Genomic DNA, 18,574 nt, shown 5'->3' with positions numbered 1-18,574 from the left:
AAGAAGTATAATATAAATAATAACTAAAAGAGAAAAATCCAATTTTGATATGAGTCAGCAGGAAATAAAATGGTCTGTTGAATGAAAATTGACTTCAAGGTAATGAAATGATTAATACAGAGCTCTAGAGGTGGATTAGTTAACCTTATTTTTGAAAAACATACAAGACTAACGTACAGGTGATGACTAGCTTTTCTATGCTTCTGTTTGTCTCCTTTTCTAGGTATCTCAGAAAGCAGCTGGGAAAACAGGAGACACTTGCCAATTATAACTTTTCCCTCAATCAAAGAACTAAATCCAGTTCACTCTAGAAATCATCCATTTTAAGGAGGTCTAGCAAGACCCTTATTTAGGAAAATGTTGTCATGAAGCAGGCCACAATGATACCTAAGTGGCTTTAAAAAAATTCTCTAATATTGACTTAATATTCTTGGTATTTTCCTGAATTGTATTTCATAGGTGGAATGTTCTTTATTGTTTCTCTTCTTTAACACATAATTCCAATTGTGTGTTATTCTTTAGACTCAAACTATGGAATCAAATCTGAAAGTAATACTGACATATGTGTCACTTTTATGAAAATAAATATTCAGTAAGCGTTACTCAATTAGTTATACCTGGAAAATTGAGTAAGTCCAAGTATATTAGAATTTTGTATAAGGGAAGTTATTCTTAGAAATTTTAACTTGCATCCTATGAATATGTATTCCTATATTCCCACAAGATATATGTGCAATTTCTTCACACATTCCAGTTAATTTCTTCCTTTCTGCTATACTGCATTGCTTAATTTGCCCTTGCAGCCACCAAGGAGTAGATGTAGCTACTTACGAAAGCTGTCATCACATTTGAAGTCATCTTCCACAACAAGCCAACTCAGTTACCTAATTCAGGCAATTCTTCCCCTATCAGCTCGGAGAGCACCTAGTATAGAACTATATCAACATTTATCACATAATTATAGTTCTGTGATTTCTTGGCTATCACTCCATTTAGACTGCAAATCCCCTGAGAAAGACTATATGCCATTCATCTTTATTTCTTGGCACCTACCACAGGAATTATCACATGATAAATGCTTAGGAAAGTTTCTGACTAAATTAGAAGAATCCCCTTGAAGTGTTTTTTCAAAATATGGGGTATTTCTGCCTTTGGAAGATGGGTATCATGATTCTCAGCAGTTCACCTGTCTTTCACTTCCATAGTCAATATAATTCTAGAGAATTGATATGATATCAAATTCATGGGGAAGCTTAAATATAGAAAAGAGATATTATAAAAAGACAAAATATTTTTATTCTGTTTCCCAATATGAAAACTGGAGATGCCTAAAAAGGGTTATAAAGAATCTGATTTTCTTCATCCCTTTGAAAGCTACACAAGATTTTCTTCTTCAATTGCCAATCAACAAGGATTAAAAACTGATTCACCTACAAAATAATTTCTAGTTATGCAAATGGTTGTTTACTTCAATGTTTTCTATATATTGTAATTAAATACCACAGTAACAACAGTTGGATTTTGAGAAATGCCTCTCATTGAATCAATCTAGTATAGTTTTATTTCTGTTATTCTTCTTTTGTTTTAAGATTTTCATTTGTTTCTTTTATCCTAATATCCTTTCACACCAAGGTAGGAGATGTGTAATAAATGACAGAAAATAACATGTTTGTAATGGAACTGCTGATTCTATATATACAATTAAATTTCATCTGTGATGAGTTATATTCCACAGGCCATTAAAGACACATTTATATTGGGAAGCTATAATCTATGCAATTTACCTTCTTATATTTTTGTTGTATTTGTGAAATAAATGGAAAAAAATATTTAGCTTTTGAGAATATCTAAAATTATATTTTTTAAAGGAAATAAAGGCAATGGCCATTATGAAACAAATTAACATGGTTTAACTAAAAAGCTCTGAAGAAATTTAGATACATCTCCAGAGTTGAAAACTGAAAAAAAAAGGGAAGAAAAAAAATGACAGCAGTCTCAATTCTGTGATAATAAACCCACCCAAGAATTCAAGGTGAATCTCACATCCTGTTATATAGTACTAACATTCACATATCACAGTTTGGTAATTTTAGATAAATCAAAAGTTCAGGTTCTAGACAGGTACATTATGAAAGAGATGAATCAGAGAAGATCGTACAATGAGTCAAATACTAATTTAAAAACAGAAAGTAAACAGTTTAATTACACAAGTATAATTGATATTCCATCTGGCTTTTACAATATATGAGATGATTGTAACTCACTGGCAATAGTTCAAACTATGTTCTAAGTTCTCAATCACTGGATAACATTGCCCCATTTAAAGTTAGTTAAAATTAAATAAATAGGGCATCCCTGGTTGGTCAAAGGGTTAAGAACCGCACTAAGAAGCAATGTGCAGCCTCTGCCTTACGAATTCGATCCCCAGCCGGCCAGGGAACAACCCACATGGCACAGCAGACCTCTCTTGTCTCACCCGCTGCTCCCCTCAGCGGTGTGTTTTGGTCAGTCTGCCTTTTCTGTTTCCCTACTCTGTCTCTGGTGAATCCTCTCACCCTCCCACCCCACATCTCTGGCCTGTACTCCATGCATAAATAAGTAAATCTTTTAAAAAAAAAGATTAAATAAAATAGTAACAATAGAAGAAATGAGATTCAAAACCGGAAGCCAAAGTGTTGACAAATATAATTTACCAGGTAACCAACCACCTGATGGGCAAATTAATGAACCTACAACTAAACTTCATTAAGTTCAATTTGCATAGGTTTAACTGCAGAAGAAGGATGATCTGCAGTTCCCTGTGATGGACAGAGGCCTATCAAGCTTTCAGTGCAAAATTCTATTCGTAATGTTTAAATATGTCAAAACAAAAAATACAAGAAAAGCAGTAGCAGAAGAAACGAAACTCAAATGAAGGTGTTAAGGATGTATGTTCTAGAAAATAATGAAGGCAGAATTAACAGTGCAAAATCTTGACATTTGAGTGTACAAAGATAGAACGGAATGAGACAGAATCACAAGGTAGGAAATAAATCTGCAGCTTTTCTAACTTTTAAAATGCCAACCGTAATCATAAAAATCTATAAACATTAAAATGAATTTCAAATGAATCATTACTATGTTATACAGATAATTTTTATGGAATCAGTTTTTCCAGAAAATTACACTAAAACTTTCTCAACATTACAAATTTAGCTGGAGTGCAGACTCTGAAAACCTATTACCAATTTACAACAAAGTAAAATGTTTTCATGGATGTGATGAACAATAAAATTATTAGGAAATTTAAATGCATGATTTCTTCATCAGGCTAAGTGCTTTCTGTGATTATGGTGCATACGTATGAATGAAGTAGCAGTTGCCATCAAATGAAAATGTTTTCTGTTAAGCATATGCTAAATCAACAAAACACTATCTAAGCATAAATGAAGATAAAACACTCCACATTATGATTCAATTAAAAACCTCCAGGATACGTTACCTGCCTCCTCGAGCACTGAAAGGCACTACATGGATTCCCAGAGGCCCTCCATCGTTGGGGACTTGTACGAGCTTTACCATATCACTGTGAGACAATGATGAATGAGGGAGCATGAACATGTACTGTAAACAAACCAAAACCAAACCAAAACAAACAAACAAACAAAAAACAACCTGCAGGAACACAGACACACAATAACAACAAAAGAGCACAAAACGAAATTCCCACCAAGTACACACGCATATACAACACACTCTGGAATATAAGCATGGTGATGATGCAACATTCAAACTACATACCTGAACACTAGTCTGATGGCATGGAAGGAGAGCAATCATCAGATATAACTATATTAAAATGACACAGAAACATTTCTCCAGGATGACATGCTTCTGTGTAATACAAGTGCACATTTTGCAGTCTAATCTCTAGACTTTCACTGAAAAAAATTCCACCCCACTATCTATTCAAGAACTATGAAGATTAAATGGCTAATGATGCTGTAATTACATAGCACTTTATAATTTACAGAGTGCTTTTACATATGTCACATCATTATCTTTCCAATAATCCAAAAGGCCAATTTTTTTTTTTTTTAACCACAGCAGATAACAACAGTCCAAATGAGATCTAGCTATCCTTATGGCATCTATTCCACAAGTCAAAGTCACCATTTCCTTAACTGCTTTATGCATACTGCTAAGCCAATAGCTATCCACTAAAAAACAAGTTGTTTTCTTTAAAGTGTTTGTAATAAAATTTAAATTCATGAAGTTATTTACATGAAGTAATATGATGTTACTTCTATTATGTAACTTAAGTAATTTATATAAGCAGCTCAACAATACATGTATTTGTCAAGTTACTTCAATGATTATTTACTACTAATATAATAAACTTGAGTTTAATGAAAACTGTCATTTGGAAAGTATAAATTTCTAAACCACTTAAATATATTTTTAATTTATTTGTATATTTTCCCACATGTATATGTGTAGACATTATTTTCTAAGCATATGTACATATATAAGTAATATCACAGAAATCTAAGCAGTACTTACTTAAAAATCAATACCTAAAAACTGTAGTTTAATTAAATACATAGTTTAAGCAATCTATACAACCATAAATGATTACCAATGGATTTAATAAAGACCACAATGCAATTTTATATATATTAGAAAATGTGGATTCTTTAATTGTATTTCTTAAATAAAAACCTAAAGATATGCTATAAACTATCAATGGTTAAAAAATTCATAGACTAAAAAAATTAAAGACAGGGATATCGAACAAAAATTGAAAATATGTGTATCAATTTAATGACGTACAATAATTAGGACAAATTAAAAATTTCCTCAGACTGCCATCACATTTGCTGAAGTAACACCACCCATATGAGCTTTTTATTTTTAATATCTTCATAGAATTTGGTAGCACCCTATTTTAGATAACTGTTCATAGTACTTGAACATCTATTTCAAGATAGGTTTGTCAACAAAGAGTACTATGGTAAATTTAATAAATTTATTTTATCCCATATTTTTTCTAAAAAGAACTATGATAGGGCAATTCTTTCTAAAATATAAATATTCAGAGTGCTGGCTACAACATATAAGAACATAAACTAATTTTAGATTCTGTATAATCACAATGAAAAAGAGTCTTGGGGCCTTCCTTTAGAAGACTAAGAGAAGATAGAATTAAGAGCTTAAATTTTTATCTAAAACTCTTCAATTTTTCCCCAAATCAAGGAAAAAATATTAAGAATGACTGCACTCTCAGATCAAGACCTAAACATCCTTCCATGCAAACATGCCAATATGGAAGATAACTATAAATGTGATAATACAAAAAAGTTTTTCTTTGTTCTTATAATACCTAAAATCATGCTCAAGATTCCTAACGTATGACCTCTTCTTTTTCATCATATGCCTTGAGATTCTACTTCTAAAATCAATGCTATTTATATTAAATGACTAATACTTACATGGCCTATTCTTTAAGTTTGTCTAGAATATTTTTAACTGAGCAAAACTGAAGAACAAACATATAAGCAATAACTAACTAACATAAAAAGCAATCTGAAGACAGTTACAGTGCTGTAAACATGACAAACATTTCAATCAAATACTATTTTGTATTAAAATTCAATAGTATTTGCCATGGCATAAGACTTTGAACAGGTGCGTGTGAATTTCCATGCTATACTTCTTCCATTACACAATTAACTCACTAGATGAAAAATGCTCTTTAGAAGACAAACCGACTTATGGCATGTTTTTAATTAAGCACAAACACTCCACATGCCATATGCTTTTGGAATAGTTGCTGCTATGAGCAATGCTATGCATATATTGCAAATTTAGTTAAAACTTCTGATAACTTACTCCAGAGAAAAGTTGGGCATGTTCTCCAAACCAGTGTCAGCATGTCCAACAGGTTCAACACGGCTGTTTTCTTCTTCTGTGCCATCCTCATCCTACAGAAAGCACAGGACAAAGAAAAGTACACACTACTAGGTTTATGTCCATAATGTGAAAGCAATCTGAATAACTGCAGTCTATTAGGCATTAGGAGCATGTTAAGTAGATCTTTCCTCCAGGGAGAATAGCCTTCAATGATAAGGTAGGTACATATATTAGAAAAATTGCATTTTAATGTGACAGTCTCCTGAGTTAGCTTATCCCAGGAGATGTACATGATACCACTGGGATAAGATAACACTGGCACTTCTTAGGTTAATTTTCTTATCTAATCATTTTTTTGGTATATGTTTTAGGAAGTAATCATAAATTACTATAATGTTGTAATACATGATTTTTTAAAAAAGGATACATGATACTAGGGGTGGATGATAATTTTTTTTTACTTACGCAAATAGTGAAGACCATTATAAAACTTAACTGCTATAAAAATTTGTCAGTTGCTTCAAACACAACTTGCCAAAATGAGCATGTAATAAACACAATTCTAGATTTAAATCCTTTATATGGTGAGATTTCACATAAAGATAACCCAAGCTAATTGACTGATAATTTCAAGTATTCTATAGGAATTAATATCTTAGCATCAGAATCACTTTTGTTTACTTCTGATATAATGTATAAAACAGGGGAAGGCACAAACACCTACATAGTCAACCTCCATCTTTGCATTTTTACCTTTGTAAAGGCAATATTTTATAAATAATAAAACTATGTTCAAATATGTTGTAGAGATTGGGTAAATATGCTGGTACTCTGAAAGGTGAAAGTGGAATAAAGGTGATGGCACATAAAAATAAACTAAATACCACATAGATATATGCTTTATTTTACAATCTTGACCACTGTCTTTTCATTAAGGGGTTCACTAATAGTCAAGTCCGTTAAGATCAATTGCATAATGCAGAATATGTCTGACTGATATCAACAGGCTTACTAACTACTTAGAATATTTAGAAAAGATTCAGCATCTCCAGTTATAGCTAGGATGCTTACATGTTCTTCTCCTTACATATACAGTCTGACATATTTAGCAGATCACTAAATATTTTGATATGAAAATAAAATAATCCATGGGACTTGCTGAAGCAATGAATTTCCAGATACAACTAAATACAATATGTTGAACAATTTCTTGGAAGTCTATGTGGTGTATAATTTATGTATACATACAATGTTAGGTTTATTCTTTCTACATTTAAAATTGATAACAATGACATTATATGAGAGGTATCAAACCACCTCTTTTAAGAGCCTGCCATCACAGGCACCTATAAATCAGAGATATTCTGGCGGGGTAGGAGGAGGTGGGGAGAGGAATTAGAATAAGGGAGGGAAGAGCACAGGGACTATGGTGATCTTGCACAGGTGAATTGGTGGTGGAATTATATGGGGACTACACCTGAGAAGAGAAAGCAAACACTGTACAAAAATGAACAATGATGTAAAATATATATAAAGAAATTATATCATAAAAAATAAAATAAAATAAAAAGTAAATAATTCTGTGAAAGAATCTGCCATCAGAAAAATATATATAATATATATATAATCATGTATTTGAGAAACTCATACTAGAAATTTATATGCACTCAATAGAGAAGTCAATCAACAAAATGATAAACTAAGGTTAAATGTTCAAGACATAGTGTCAAACAATATTTTAAATTATTGAAGTAATATTTAGGAAAGTCAGTGCAATAATCTATTAGTCATATCACTTCAATGGATCTTTTAATATACTAAGCTTGAGTTTAATAAAAATTGACATATGGAAAATGTCAATTTTCAAAGCCATAGAAATCTAGTAATGCACAACTGAAATTTCCTCTTTGAATCCACTAAAATAAGTTAAATGCACTGAGTTTTCCCTGAATTATAGCTATGCCCCACATGTCCTCAATGGTGCTACACTGCATGATGTCAGCCTACTTTATGACTGATGATCCTGTGTTTCAAGAGGCTCTAATATGCACTTCTTGGTTATCTATCTCTTTTATGAAGCACGGCAAATAATTTCAAAGGTTACCCAGATACCTGTACCTACTTATGAATCATACTTTTAATGTAAATAAGAACTCCCAAGATTATGCTTTTCCATTGGGAGTGAGGATAGGAAAGGACAAATGTGACTACTTATATATCAGGAGGAAAACATAAAAATAAATAAGTTAAAGGCTTTTTTTTCAGGATCCATTAATAATTTAAGCCCACTAAAAGGCCAACACAATGTATAACTATTTGAAACACCTATGTTGCACTATGAAAGCGCTGCATCAATGAAACGCCCCAAACTACAGTGATAAAAGAGGAATGGATAATTTACACATTCATTGTTCTCACAGTGGCCATTATCAGGCCCCAAGAGCATGTAAAACATTATTTTATGTAGCTACATATGGTGCTCAGTTAAGATTGCAATAGTCACTGCCCCAAGGCTGAACTACAACTGCTATGGGAATCACAACTTAGAATTTCCCAACTTGTAGATATATAAATGTCAGCTCTTTTATTGCTCTATTTTATTGTTTGGAACTTTTTTTTAAAAGCTTTAACCGGACATAGTTACTTTTAGCAAGAGTTATACACTGAGTTCCTTTATAATCATAGAGTGAAGCTCAGTTATTACATATGTCAAATCAACATTGAAGGCCTGTAGTATTAATTAAACTACACAATGTTAAAAAAAATTATCCAGTTGAGTCAATACACTTCTTATTCTTTCCTTGCCTACTATTTTATTGCGGAGTTAAGAACTTGGATTCAAAAATTAAACAGACCTGGTATGAATACTAACTCTATCATTTGTCAAAGTTATATCCTCATCCAAGTTATACATGCTTCTATTACTTCTTCCATGAAATAGAAAGAATAAAAACAACTTCCATTAAGGACTACTGAGAGAAATGAGTAAAATAATCCATGTGAAAAGCATGCATGGTTCATAACATGTAGTAACTGTCCAATAAAGGTTAGGTATAATTTAAAAAGAAAGACAGGGTGTCTCCCCTGGTGGCGCAGTGGTTGAGCATTGGGCTGCGAAGCTGCCCGCAGCCTCTGCAGCACCAGTTCCATCCCCAGGTGCCGGTGAGGGTCCCACATGGCGCGCAGACCTCTCCTGCCATGCCCGCTGCTCCCCTCAGCAGTGCATTTCATCAGTCTGCCTGTTCTGTTCCCTGCTCTAGCTCTGGTGAATTCTCTCACCCTCCCGTGCTTCTGACTGTACCCAGTGCTTGTATAAATAAATAAATAAATCTTTAAAAAATAAATAAATAAATAAAAAGAAAGACATACACGACATAAAACGTATCTCAATAAATGTCTGGGTAATGCCATACAACACTATTTTAAGAATATTATCAACGTGTCATACTCTATGTCTGCCATGCAATTTAACAGTAAACATTATCTACTCAATTAAATACAAATATTAATATATACATTTTAGAAACTTGCATGAAACTAATATTTGTTGTAATTTGCTACAAAGAAATTACTTACATTATTATTGGATTAAGAAAACAAATCTTAAAGATAAATAAACAATGAAATACTGAATTCAACTAAGTAAATGACAGGAGCAAAAGGCACAGAAGGTTACTGGCTGAGAAAATTTTCAAGGAGAAAACATGTCAGAATCTGTAAAAGGGCTATCACTTTACCCCACTTGGAAGCTCATAAGTCAGCCTGTCATAGCTTCATGGATGCTAGCAGAAGAAAAGAGACTGGGTAAGAGACAAAGGACTGTGTATTAGTATAATAGCATTAGCCAGAGTATCCTCCTTTTATGCACTATTTCCTCAAGCTATCATTCTCACAGCATGATTTAAAGAGAGCCAGGGGACACTGAAACAAACAGAAAACCTGAGCTTAGGGAACCCACATCATTTAGACAGCCAGTAAGCATGAATGCTCACTAACATGGAGGGAGATACTATTCCTACCTCTCAAGGCTGTTTGCTACACACACATCATTGAAGGGATGTCCAGAACAAAGACCTTTGTTCTCAATCTATATAAAAATGCAAGGGAATCATGGAGACTTATTTTCCAACAACAGAGGTTAATCTAAGCACTGCCAAGTGGTAGCCTTTCAATTGACTAGCAAACTAAAATAGTAATGCCATTAACAAATGCACTCTATGATGATAATGCCTTAAAAGTAACATTAGGTTCTATAATTAAAGAGCAATACCTTCTACATAAAGGAAAAAAATCATTTTTCCAATGTAGAAATTTATGTTCAATGAAGCCAAAAAAAAAAAAAATCCATCATGAAAGTTAAAAATATAATTCCCGACATGCAAAACCTTTACTTCCCAGGAATCCTTTCATATAAAACTATTTTGGGATGTACTCAGCAAAATTTCAGGAAATTTAATGAAAGAATGAAAAGTACCCAAGGAAAGTTCCAGAATTTGTTGAAAGAGTAGCCCAGAGAGGCAAAAACAAATTCAAGTTAAAGGAATAAGAGAGAAAGTTGTGTGAAGTCATTCTATATGAAAAAAACAAATTGATAATTAGCCTGCTATTTCTCAGCATTTGGCGACTATTCTGAAACACCTAAAGAGAATGTGAGGGTAAAATTAAATGTAAATAAGTAAATGAGTAATTTCTCTAGAGTCAAAGAAACTAACTCCAGTAGCAAGAAAAGAAAAAGTGTGAGAAGTAATGTTATCAGAGAACCTCCTTGTTTATTCAGTAAGAAATTATTACACAGCCATTTATTGTGCACTGCCTATTGGCTTAACTCACTTTTGATGTAACAATACTGAAAAGATGAGAATGTGGAAAATAAAAGTGACATAAAAGGAAAAACTCATCTTCCATAACAGCAAGTTGACAGGTATCAATAAACAGTCAAGAGAAAACTAGTAAAGAGCAATATAAATATATTATACAGAAATGTGGAAGTAAATACCATAACAGACACCTACATAAGTTGAAAGTTGTTAACTCTGGAGAAAGAGATTCTAAGAGGAGTGGAACAGAGACACTGTTGGACTTTTTTTTTTTTTTTCTTCATTCTAGAATTCTAGTATTAGGGCCTTGCTGGTGGCTCAGGGATTAAAGTCTCAGCACTATCAAGATATCCCGGCCACCCTGGCCTGAGTAAGATTCCCCAGCCAGGGAGCTAACCTACATGGTGCAGCAGACCTCTCCTTTCTCACCCACTGCTCCCTTCAGCAGTATATTTTAGTAGATCTGCCTGTTCTGCTCCCCACTCTGTCTCTGGTGAATCCTATCACTCCCTGCACTTCTGGCATATCCTCACTACATTTTGCAGTGCCCACCAGACAGTTCTTTAGGTGCAACTGAATACCCAGATTCTACATATCCCAACAGGTCACCTTGTATCAGATACACTTTAAAGTCTATGTGGCAAGAAAGCTGGAGTACCAGGAAGGCAGCATCTGCTTTGATTTTAGAGGACAATCCACACAGATGCTCAGGACTTTTCTTGCAGATTCCATAGTTGGCAGCTCAGATCCAGTGAAAGAGACTCACATCAGCTGGCTCTAAGAGCTACACTGACTTAAAAGCCTCATGTTTCAGAGAAGCCAGTATCTCTTGTAACAATTGCATAAGAATTGCTGCTTATCAGATATTTATAAGTTTTGAATGCAAATTCAATTTATCAATAAGGGATCACTTACACCAAACAAAAGCAATCGATGAAAGCTTTGGTTTCCAAAAATAAAGGGAGCCAAAAAATAACCAATGTTTATATTTTCAAGCAGAAGATAGGATTTTTTTTTAGCCTTTACACATCATATTATTTTGGTATAACCAAATTTTTTTTAAAAAGATGTAGGATTCAAAGTTGTCAAATAAGAGGATGCATATATTGGTTGAGGAGAATGAATTTTAAATCAGGTAGAAATAGCTATTAACAAATACAGATAAAAGTGTTATGTGAACCTATTTGTTCTTTACTATTAGTGAAAATTAATAAATTTATTCTCTACACAAATATTATAAAGGTTAATCTTCAGCAAAAAATGTCCTTATATAATCAATCAATGATGCATTATGAAATTACAGAACTCATATGAACCATGTGTTTAAGGAAACCAAATTTGGCAAAATTGACAAGTAACTTTCTGTTTGAAAAATGATCTGGTTTTATTTTTTTCCTATTTCAGGACTAATTATCTTCTCTACATTCATAGGTTAAAGGAAAAATGGCAGACTAATAGGATTCTAATGTCCTCTCTTCCTCCACAAATGCATAAACCAGAATATATATGGAATCAACTATGTTTATAGGAGAGCTGAGGACTTGGTGATGGGCAACCCACAGGGAGATTGAGAGAGACCATTTAAAAGGATAGGAAAGCATGAGATAAGTTCCTATAAGGTAAAATATTGGAGCACTAGTAGATGCAACAGCTCCTCTCTGATGCAGATAATGGTGGCACCCAGCAGCTCAGAACCCTATTGTTGGGGCGCTACAGCAAGAAGGCATGATTCTCCAACTTACAAAAACTAGCAGACATTAATAAAGGCATTGAGAGCACTGAGATTAAGAGGGAATGGGGAAGAAGAAAGGGACAAGAGCATATAAAGGATGATGGTCAGGAAAAAAATAATAATAATAAAACAATAAAAAGAGTAAAGAAAGATCGCGACAAAACAAGTTTCTCACTGGGCTCAGTGGTCCACAAAAACCTAACAGAACTTTCAACAGGGATCAAGATACATATGTTTACTCTGTTTTCCTTAATGATAAATATGTATTTCACCCTTATTAATATTGAAGGGCTTATTAAGAAAACTGAAAACACATTGCATTCCCCAAAGTTCTACAACTCATTATTTTAAAATGTTAATAAAGAAAGAAAGAGCAACACATGGGTCCTATAACAATATTCACTCATGTAAACTTAAATTAGAATTTGGACTAGTTTATTACTTTCAAAGCAGTATTATTTCACAAATGAAATGAAGTCATTAACGTGCGTGAAACTAGTAAATGACTTGGATAAAGTAAGTAGCTTTCAAAAATAATCACTCAATTTTGTAGTTGAATTCAATGAAGTACAAGCTTCATTGGTAGATTTCCTGGGATCAAGAGATTAGATTCTCTCAAACAAACTGAAAACTATTATATTTTTGGGCACAAGGCAATGATGATTAGATTAAATGCCCAATTCTCAACAATGGTTCAAAAGTTTATAATAAATTTGGAAATTAATACCAGTAAAACTAATAATTGTGTACTAATTATGTACTGTTCCATTGTTCCTAATACCCAGAATGTACACAAATACCAAACACATAGCAAAGATTTTAAACAAATATGGTAATTTAAAGTATTTATCTTGTATTTTGTTTTGTATGGCACCTTAACCTTGTGTTTGAAAATGTAGATTGTCTTGCAGAATGACTTTGACAAATGATGAAGTTCTCTGCCTCAGTTTATTCATTTATAAACTGAGGAAAATAATAGACTCATGTGAGTTTCTATAAGGATCCAATGAGTTCCTTACAGAACAGTGTCCTTGGGACCCTACCTCACAACTATTAAATGCTATGTGAGTATCACATAATATAAACAAAGGAAAATTAAAACTTGGGGTTTTTTTTTTTTTTTTTTTAAAGATTTATTTATTTATACAAGCACTGGGTACAGTCAGAAGCATGGGAGGGTGAGAGAATTCACCAGAGCCAGAGCGGGGAATAGAACAGGCAGACTGACGAAATACACCGCTGAGGGGAGCAGCGGGCATGGCAGGAGAGGTCTGCGTGCCATGTGGGACTCTCACCCGGTGGCCAGGGATCGAGAAGGCGCTGCAGAGGCTGCAGGCAGCTTTGCAACCTGCGCCATTGGGGAGGCCCAAAACTTGGTTTATAACACATCATTTATTTATTTTTAAAAATAAGTCTGATGGGCCTCCCCGGTGGCGCAGCGGTTGAGCGCTGGGTTGCGAAGCTGCCTATAGCCTCTGCAGCGCCGGTTCGATCCCTGGCTGCTCCCCGGCCACCACAGGAGGGTCCCATATGGCGCGCAGACCTCTCCTGCCGCCCGCTGCTCCCCTCAGCAGTGTACTTCGGTCCTTCTGCCTGCTCTGCTCCCCGCTCTGGCTCTGGTGAATTCTCTCACCCTCCCGCGCTTCTGACTGTACCCAATGCATGTATAAACAAACAAATAAATAAATAAATACATAAATAAATAAAAATACATGCCTCTTTAAAAAAAAAAAATATTAAAAAAATAAATAAGTCTGACATCTATCTTATATGGAACAATAGTTTTGGTCGTGATGCTCTGTAAGACAACATACTGATACAAGGTAATTGCAATCTTTTCCATTTTTACTTTGGTATTTACTTCCATTTTGGGGGTAACATAAAATAGATTTCTTTTTTTAGGGTTAGTAATAGTAAAACAATTATTTTAATTAATGCATCACTTTATTTTAAATTTTACAAAAACACTTGTAATTATTTAGCATCCAATCAATTCATTTATCATAGGGCATTTTAAAATTCCAGTAGCTATTGTTTTCTAAATGAAAATATTTCAATATTTAGGATTATGCTCTTTGATTATGCTCTTTGAAATTTAAAATAAAATCCTTCAAATAGCATGATCATTCTAAGGCACTTAGTGCCAAATTACTTTCCAAAAAAACCAAACTGACATTGCTGCCAATCTCAAATTAAACTATTTCACAGCTTTTATTACTTATATTGGAAGATAATTCTCCAGTGAACTCTTGAATATTTGCATGTCTTAAGAATAAAGATAGGGTCACCCTCCTATGTAAAGTGTAGGCTTCCTAACTGCCCATTATGAAAGATTCAAGTTTCCTAAACTCAGAATACCCTTTCTCTAGTGTAAGCCACAAATCATACAGGCTTCCTTCTGGGTGTCTTTTCTACACTTGCATGAATCTTGAAGGCTTAAGGGAGCTTAACCAATTAAGCTGATGCTCCCTGTTGCTAGCTGTGCTGAATGATAAAATTTTCCTTCACTGAGCAGCATTTCAAGTCTTCTGTAAAGCATCCACAAAACCATTGTGGGCTAACTTGTTAGCTTGAGAAAAGAATAATATCTTAGCTCCGTTTCAGTTTTTAACTAGTTACCCTGACACACGCACACGTTAATCTGAACAACAAGAAGTCTCGATGTTATTTGAATTTAAGTTAACTAGTAATTCTGAATATCATGTTTGTGAAATGGTCAGGGAGAAAGGCATAGCACCATACCTAGTATAAGATTCTGCAGTACACACAGCATAGGCTACCACAAGCACTGTGTGATTAATAATCAGTTTTTCTTTGAATTAAAATTCATTTGAATTAAAAGACACCTGTCTCAGTGGTACCATCAGAAAGTGCCAGACATTGATGCCATCAGGAAAATAGGATGTTTTTCCCAGACCCAGGAAAACAAGATATACCTGGGTCAAGATGACCAAGGAGACAACAATAGACTCTGGGGACATGATGAAGACCTGGGGCACCATCTGATGGGCTGCTGTGGTGGGAGGTTTGCTTATGGTTAACTGTCTTTGTTTAGTTCACTAGAAAATGCCAGCTTGAGATGACATGTTAGAATGGGTTTTTGCGGCAAAATACCCTGTTCTCTCAGCCCACTTTCTGACAATAAAGTGTATATTATAGATTCAATTCCTGTTTCTGTTCAATTGGTTTCTAGAAGCAACAGGCAGCCCAACCCCAGTTATTTTCCAGTTATAATAACATACATTCTTGGTAGATTTATCTATCTCATTTATCAGTAGGTTTTTTTCCTATGAATTTTTACAAAATCCTTTTAATGTATTAATATTAATCCCATAGATATCATACAGACATTACCCACTTATTTTCATCTTATGAAAAATGCAGGTGGTTATAAACAAGAATATTACTTATAAAACAAGCAGTTTATTCCACTCATTTCTTTCCTTCTGGCTTTAATAAAGAATCCATGCTTCACACTCTGCTACCCTTCCTTTTGTCCAGGTCTCCAAATACACCAACTCTATGTTTTGAAGTATAACTATTAGAAATACTCCCAACTAAAAATGGTTTCAAGGAAATGACCGTTAAGCAGTAGTAATTTCTAGAACGTCCATTTAATATACTTATTGCTAAAATTTTTTGAATCAGAGCAATGAATTAAATGATGGGAAATCATTTCATTAGTGTTAATAAACCCTATCATTTGCTTTTGATTACACAATTTGATACAATTATGTCAGAACATTTTTAGTTTCCTCAGGTTGTTCCCTTGGATATAGTAAATCTGAAATTCATGATTTGCAAGTGTACAAAAAAACTTCAGCTCATTTTATATGAAAGATTAGCTTGCCAATATTTACCAGAAAATTGCCTTCTGAGAAAGACACTCATTACAGTTTTTCATATAAGATAATTGAATAACCAATATATGAGACAAAAAAATACAAAAGAAACTAGTTTCTATTGGTTACAAAAAAATAGATTTGAACATTTGTTTAGGTCTTACTCAGGGATGGAAACTGTTTTATTTTTGAAATATTTATTCCTGAAATATTCCAATCAAAGATAATCAAGTTGACTGCTTATATATACTAAAATAATAGAGCAGGTTGAATTGAACTATTAGTAGGACTTCTCTCTCCTAATAAAAGTTTACCAGGCAGTACTTCCATTAGATAGAAAATACAATTGGAAAGTAACAACTGAAAGAAATTTTCAAATAAGACAGTATGTATGTTGTAAAAGTCTACACCACCTTTCCATTTATAACTCCAAAATATGGACATGTTTAATGTGTATGAACAATGTGTAGTATCCTCAGATAAAGACAAAGAAAGTACATTCAGAAGCATTTCACACTTTTCCTGTAAAGTCAGCTCTGCCTTTTTTATTTAGATTAGCTTTTCAAGGGCCAGAACTACTTTCCCCCCCTTATTTGAGAAATCTTTTGAATATGGAACACTATTTCTTATTCAAAATCCTGAATCTGTCATTAGGCAATATCTAGAATAAATCTCATAGCTCTTTCATCCTGATTATTCTTCTTTTAATCCCTAGTTGCCAGATTCAAGGATATGTATCAAGTGTGGCTCATTTGACCACAATGCTTTCTGTTTTTTATCATTTTGAAAATGATACCTCCATGTGTGAGAATTTTTGTAAAAATGAAATGCAAGATGGATTTTTCTACAGCTATAAACATTCTTTAGGGTATTAAGTTTTACATTAGTAAAATTCCAACTTCTTAAACTATTGAAAACTTGTTACACTAGTAATAATATTACAATGGACATGGTAGTTGAATCAAACACATTTGACTAGGTCAGAAAAACATCAAGAAAAGTCATCATTTCTTCTGACTATTTATTTATTTGTTTATTTATTTATTTAAAAGATTTGTTTATTTATACAAGAACCAGGGTACAGGCCAGATGTGTGGGAGGATGACAGGATTCACCAGAGACAGAGTGGGGAACAGAACAGGCAGACTGATGAAATACACTGCTGAGGGAGCAGCGGGCACAACAGGAGAGGTCTGCCACACCATGTGCGACCCTCGCCAGCCGGGATCAAACCCGTGCTGTAGAGCCTGCAGAGAGCTTCACAGAGTGGTGCTCAACCGCATAGAGGCCCTCTTCTGACAATTTAAAGAAATATCAAGGTCCAAATCATTTTAAAAGGAGAAACACACATAATGTACTCTATATCTAAGAACAGTCTTGTTATGGTACAAGTGTCTTCTCCATGCACTTAAAACTAGAGGACACCATTTACAATAAAATACAGAAAAGAACTCTCAACCCTCTGAATATTTGATAGCACTGGAAAGGTTGAAAGGGTAAGTTTTAAATCACAACCTGAAGTGAAAATCTTGGGATTCTATCAAAGCAACATCACTAAGAACACTGGGAATATGTAATCTAGGAAGACCCACCTATACACCCCTCTTACTCATAAAACTTCTAGGGGTTTAAGGAGTGAGAGTTAGAGGTGAGTCAAAAAGACAGGCAGGCACAGACATTCAGAAATTCATCTGGGGTAACCAAAAGTATGATCACTCAGGTTAAAGATAACAATTGATACAATAAATGAATTGTTGAATCAGTGATTTGGAGGAATTAATAAATTCTAGGAAATGGGGTGAAGAAGATATGATACAACCAGTGTACTGATAAGTATTTAACAACTGACTTTAAAAAAAACAAAAAAAGGAGAGAGATCTGATTTGAAGCATTCAATTTACCAACATAATGCCACAAAGCTGGGAAGAAATAAGCACCATCAGTGAAGGGTCAGCTATGTGAATGACTACTGAAGCACCTTTGAATACTATTTAAAAAACAAAGAGTTCTTAGGTGATCAATAAAGAAAGAAAAGCAATAATATAAAGCATCCAATATATAAAGAAAAGCAATAATATAAAGTATCAACATTCTTTTCAACACAACACAGACTGGGTGAGTTTTGCATTAAATCCTAAGAGGTCTGTCCATATCAGATGTTTAAAAATTTTTTGAACCAATGAATAATGACTTGCTAGCAACCAAACAATTTATAACAACAAACCACACAAATAGCAGGTGAACAAATTTATCTATAACTGAACTGCATAAAAGGTCATTTAGAAAAGGAC

General features: G+C 33.7%; 1 protein-coding gene across 21 annotated transcripts in view; it reads right to left on the bottom strand.

Moving 5' to 3' along the window:
* PARD3 (par-3 family cell polarity regulator) overlaps positions 1–18,574 on the bottom strand; it is a 592,143-nt gene that overhangs the window by 276,158 nt on the left and 297,411 nt on the right. For all 21 annotated transcript variants that reach the window (XM_054695018.1, XM_054695006.1, XM_054695015.1 and 18 more), the window contains 2 exons: positions 5,872–5,963; positions 3,482–3,565 (listed from right to left, as the gene is read on the bottom strand). In XM_054695018.1, the coding sequence (XP_054550993.1) occupies positions 3,482–3,565; positions 5,872–5,963 (176 nt within the window). The remainder of the gene's footprint in view (positions 1–3,481; positions 3,566–5,871; positions 5,964–18,574) is intronic.

This window comes from Talpa occidentalis, unplaced genomic scaffold (assembly GCF_014898055.3).
Source record: "Talpa occidentalis isolate TD23 unplaced genomic scaffold, MPIMG_talOcc4v2.1 talOcc4.14, whole genome shotgun sequence".
NCBI classification, from domain to species: Eukaryota; Metazoa; Chordata; class Mammalia; order Eulipotyphla; family Talpidae; genus Talpa; species Talpa occidentalis.
Note: the sequence above shows the minus strand (reverse complement) of the source record. Positions and strands in the feature narration are given on the sequence as shown.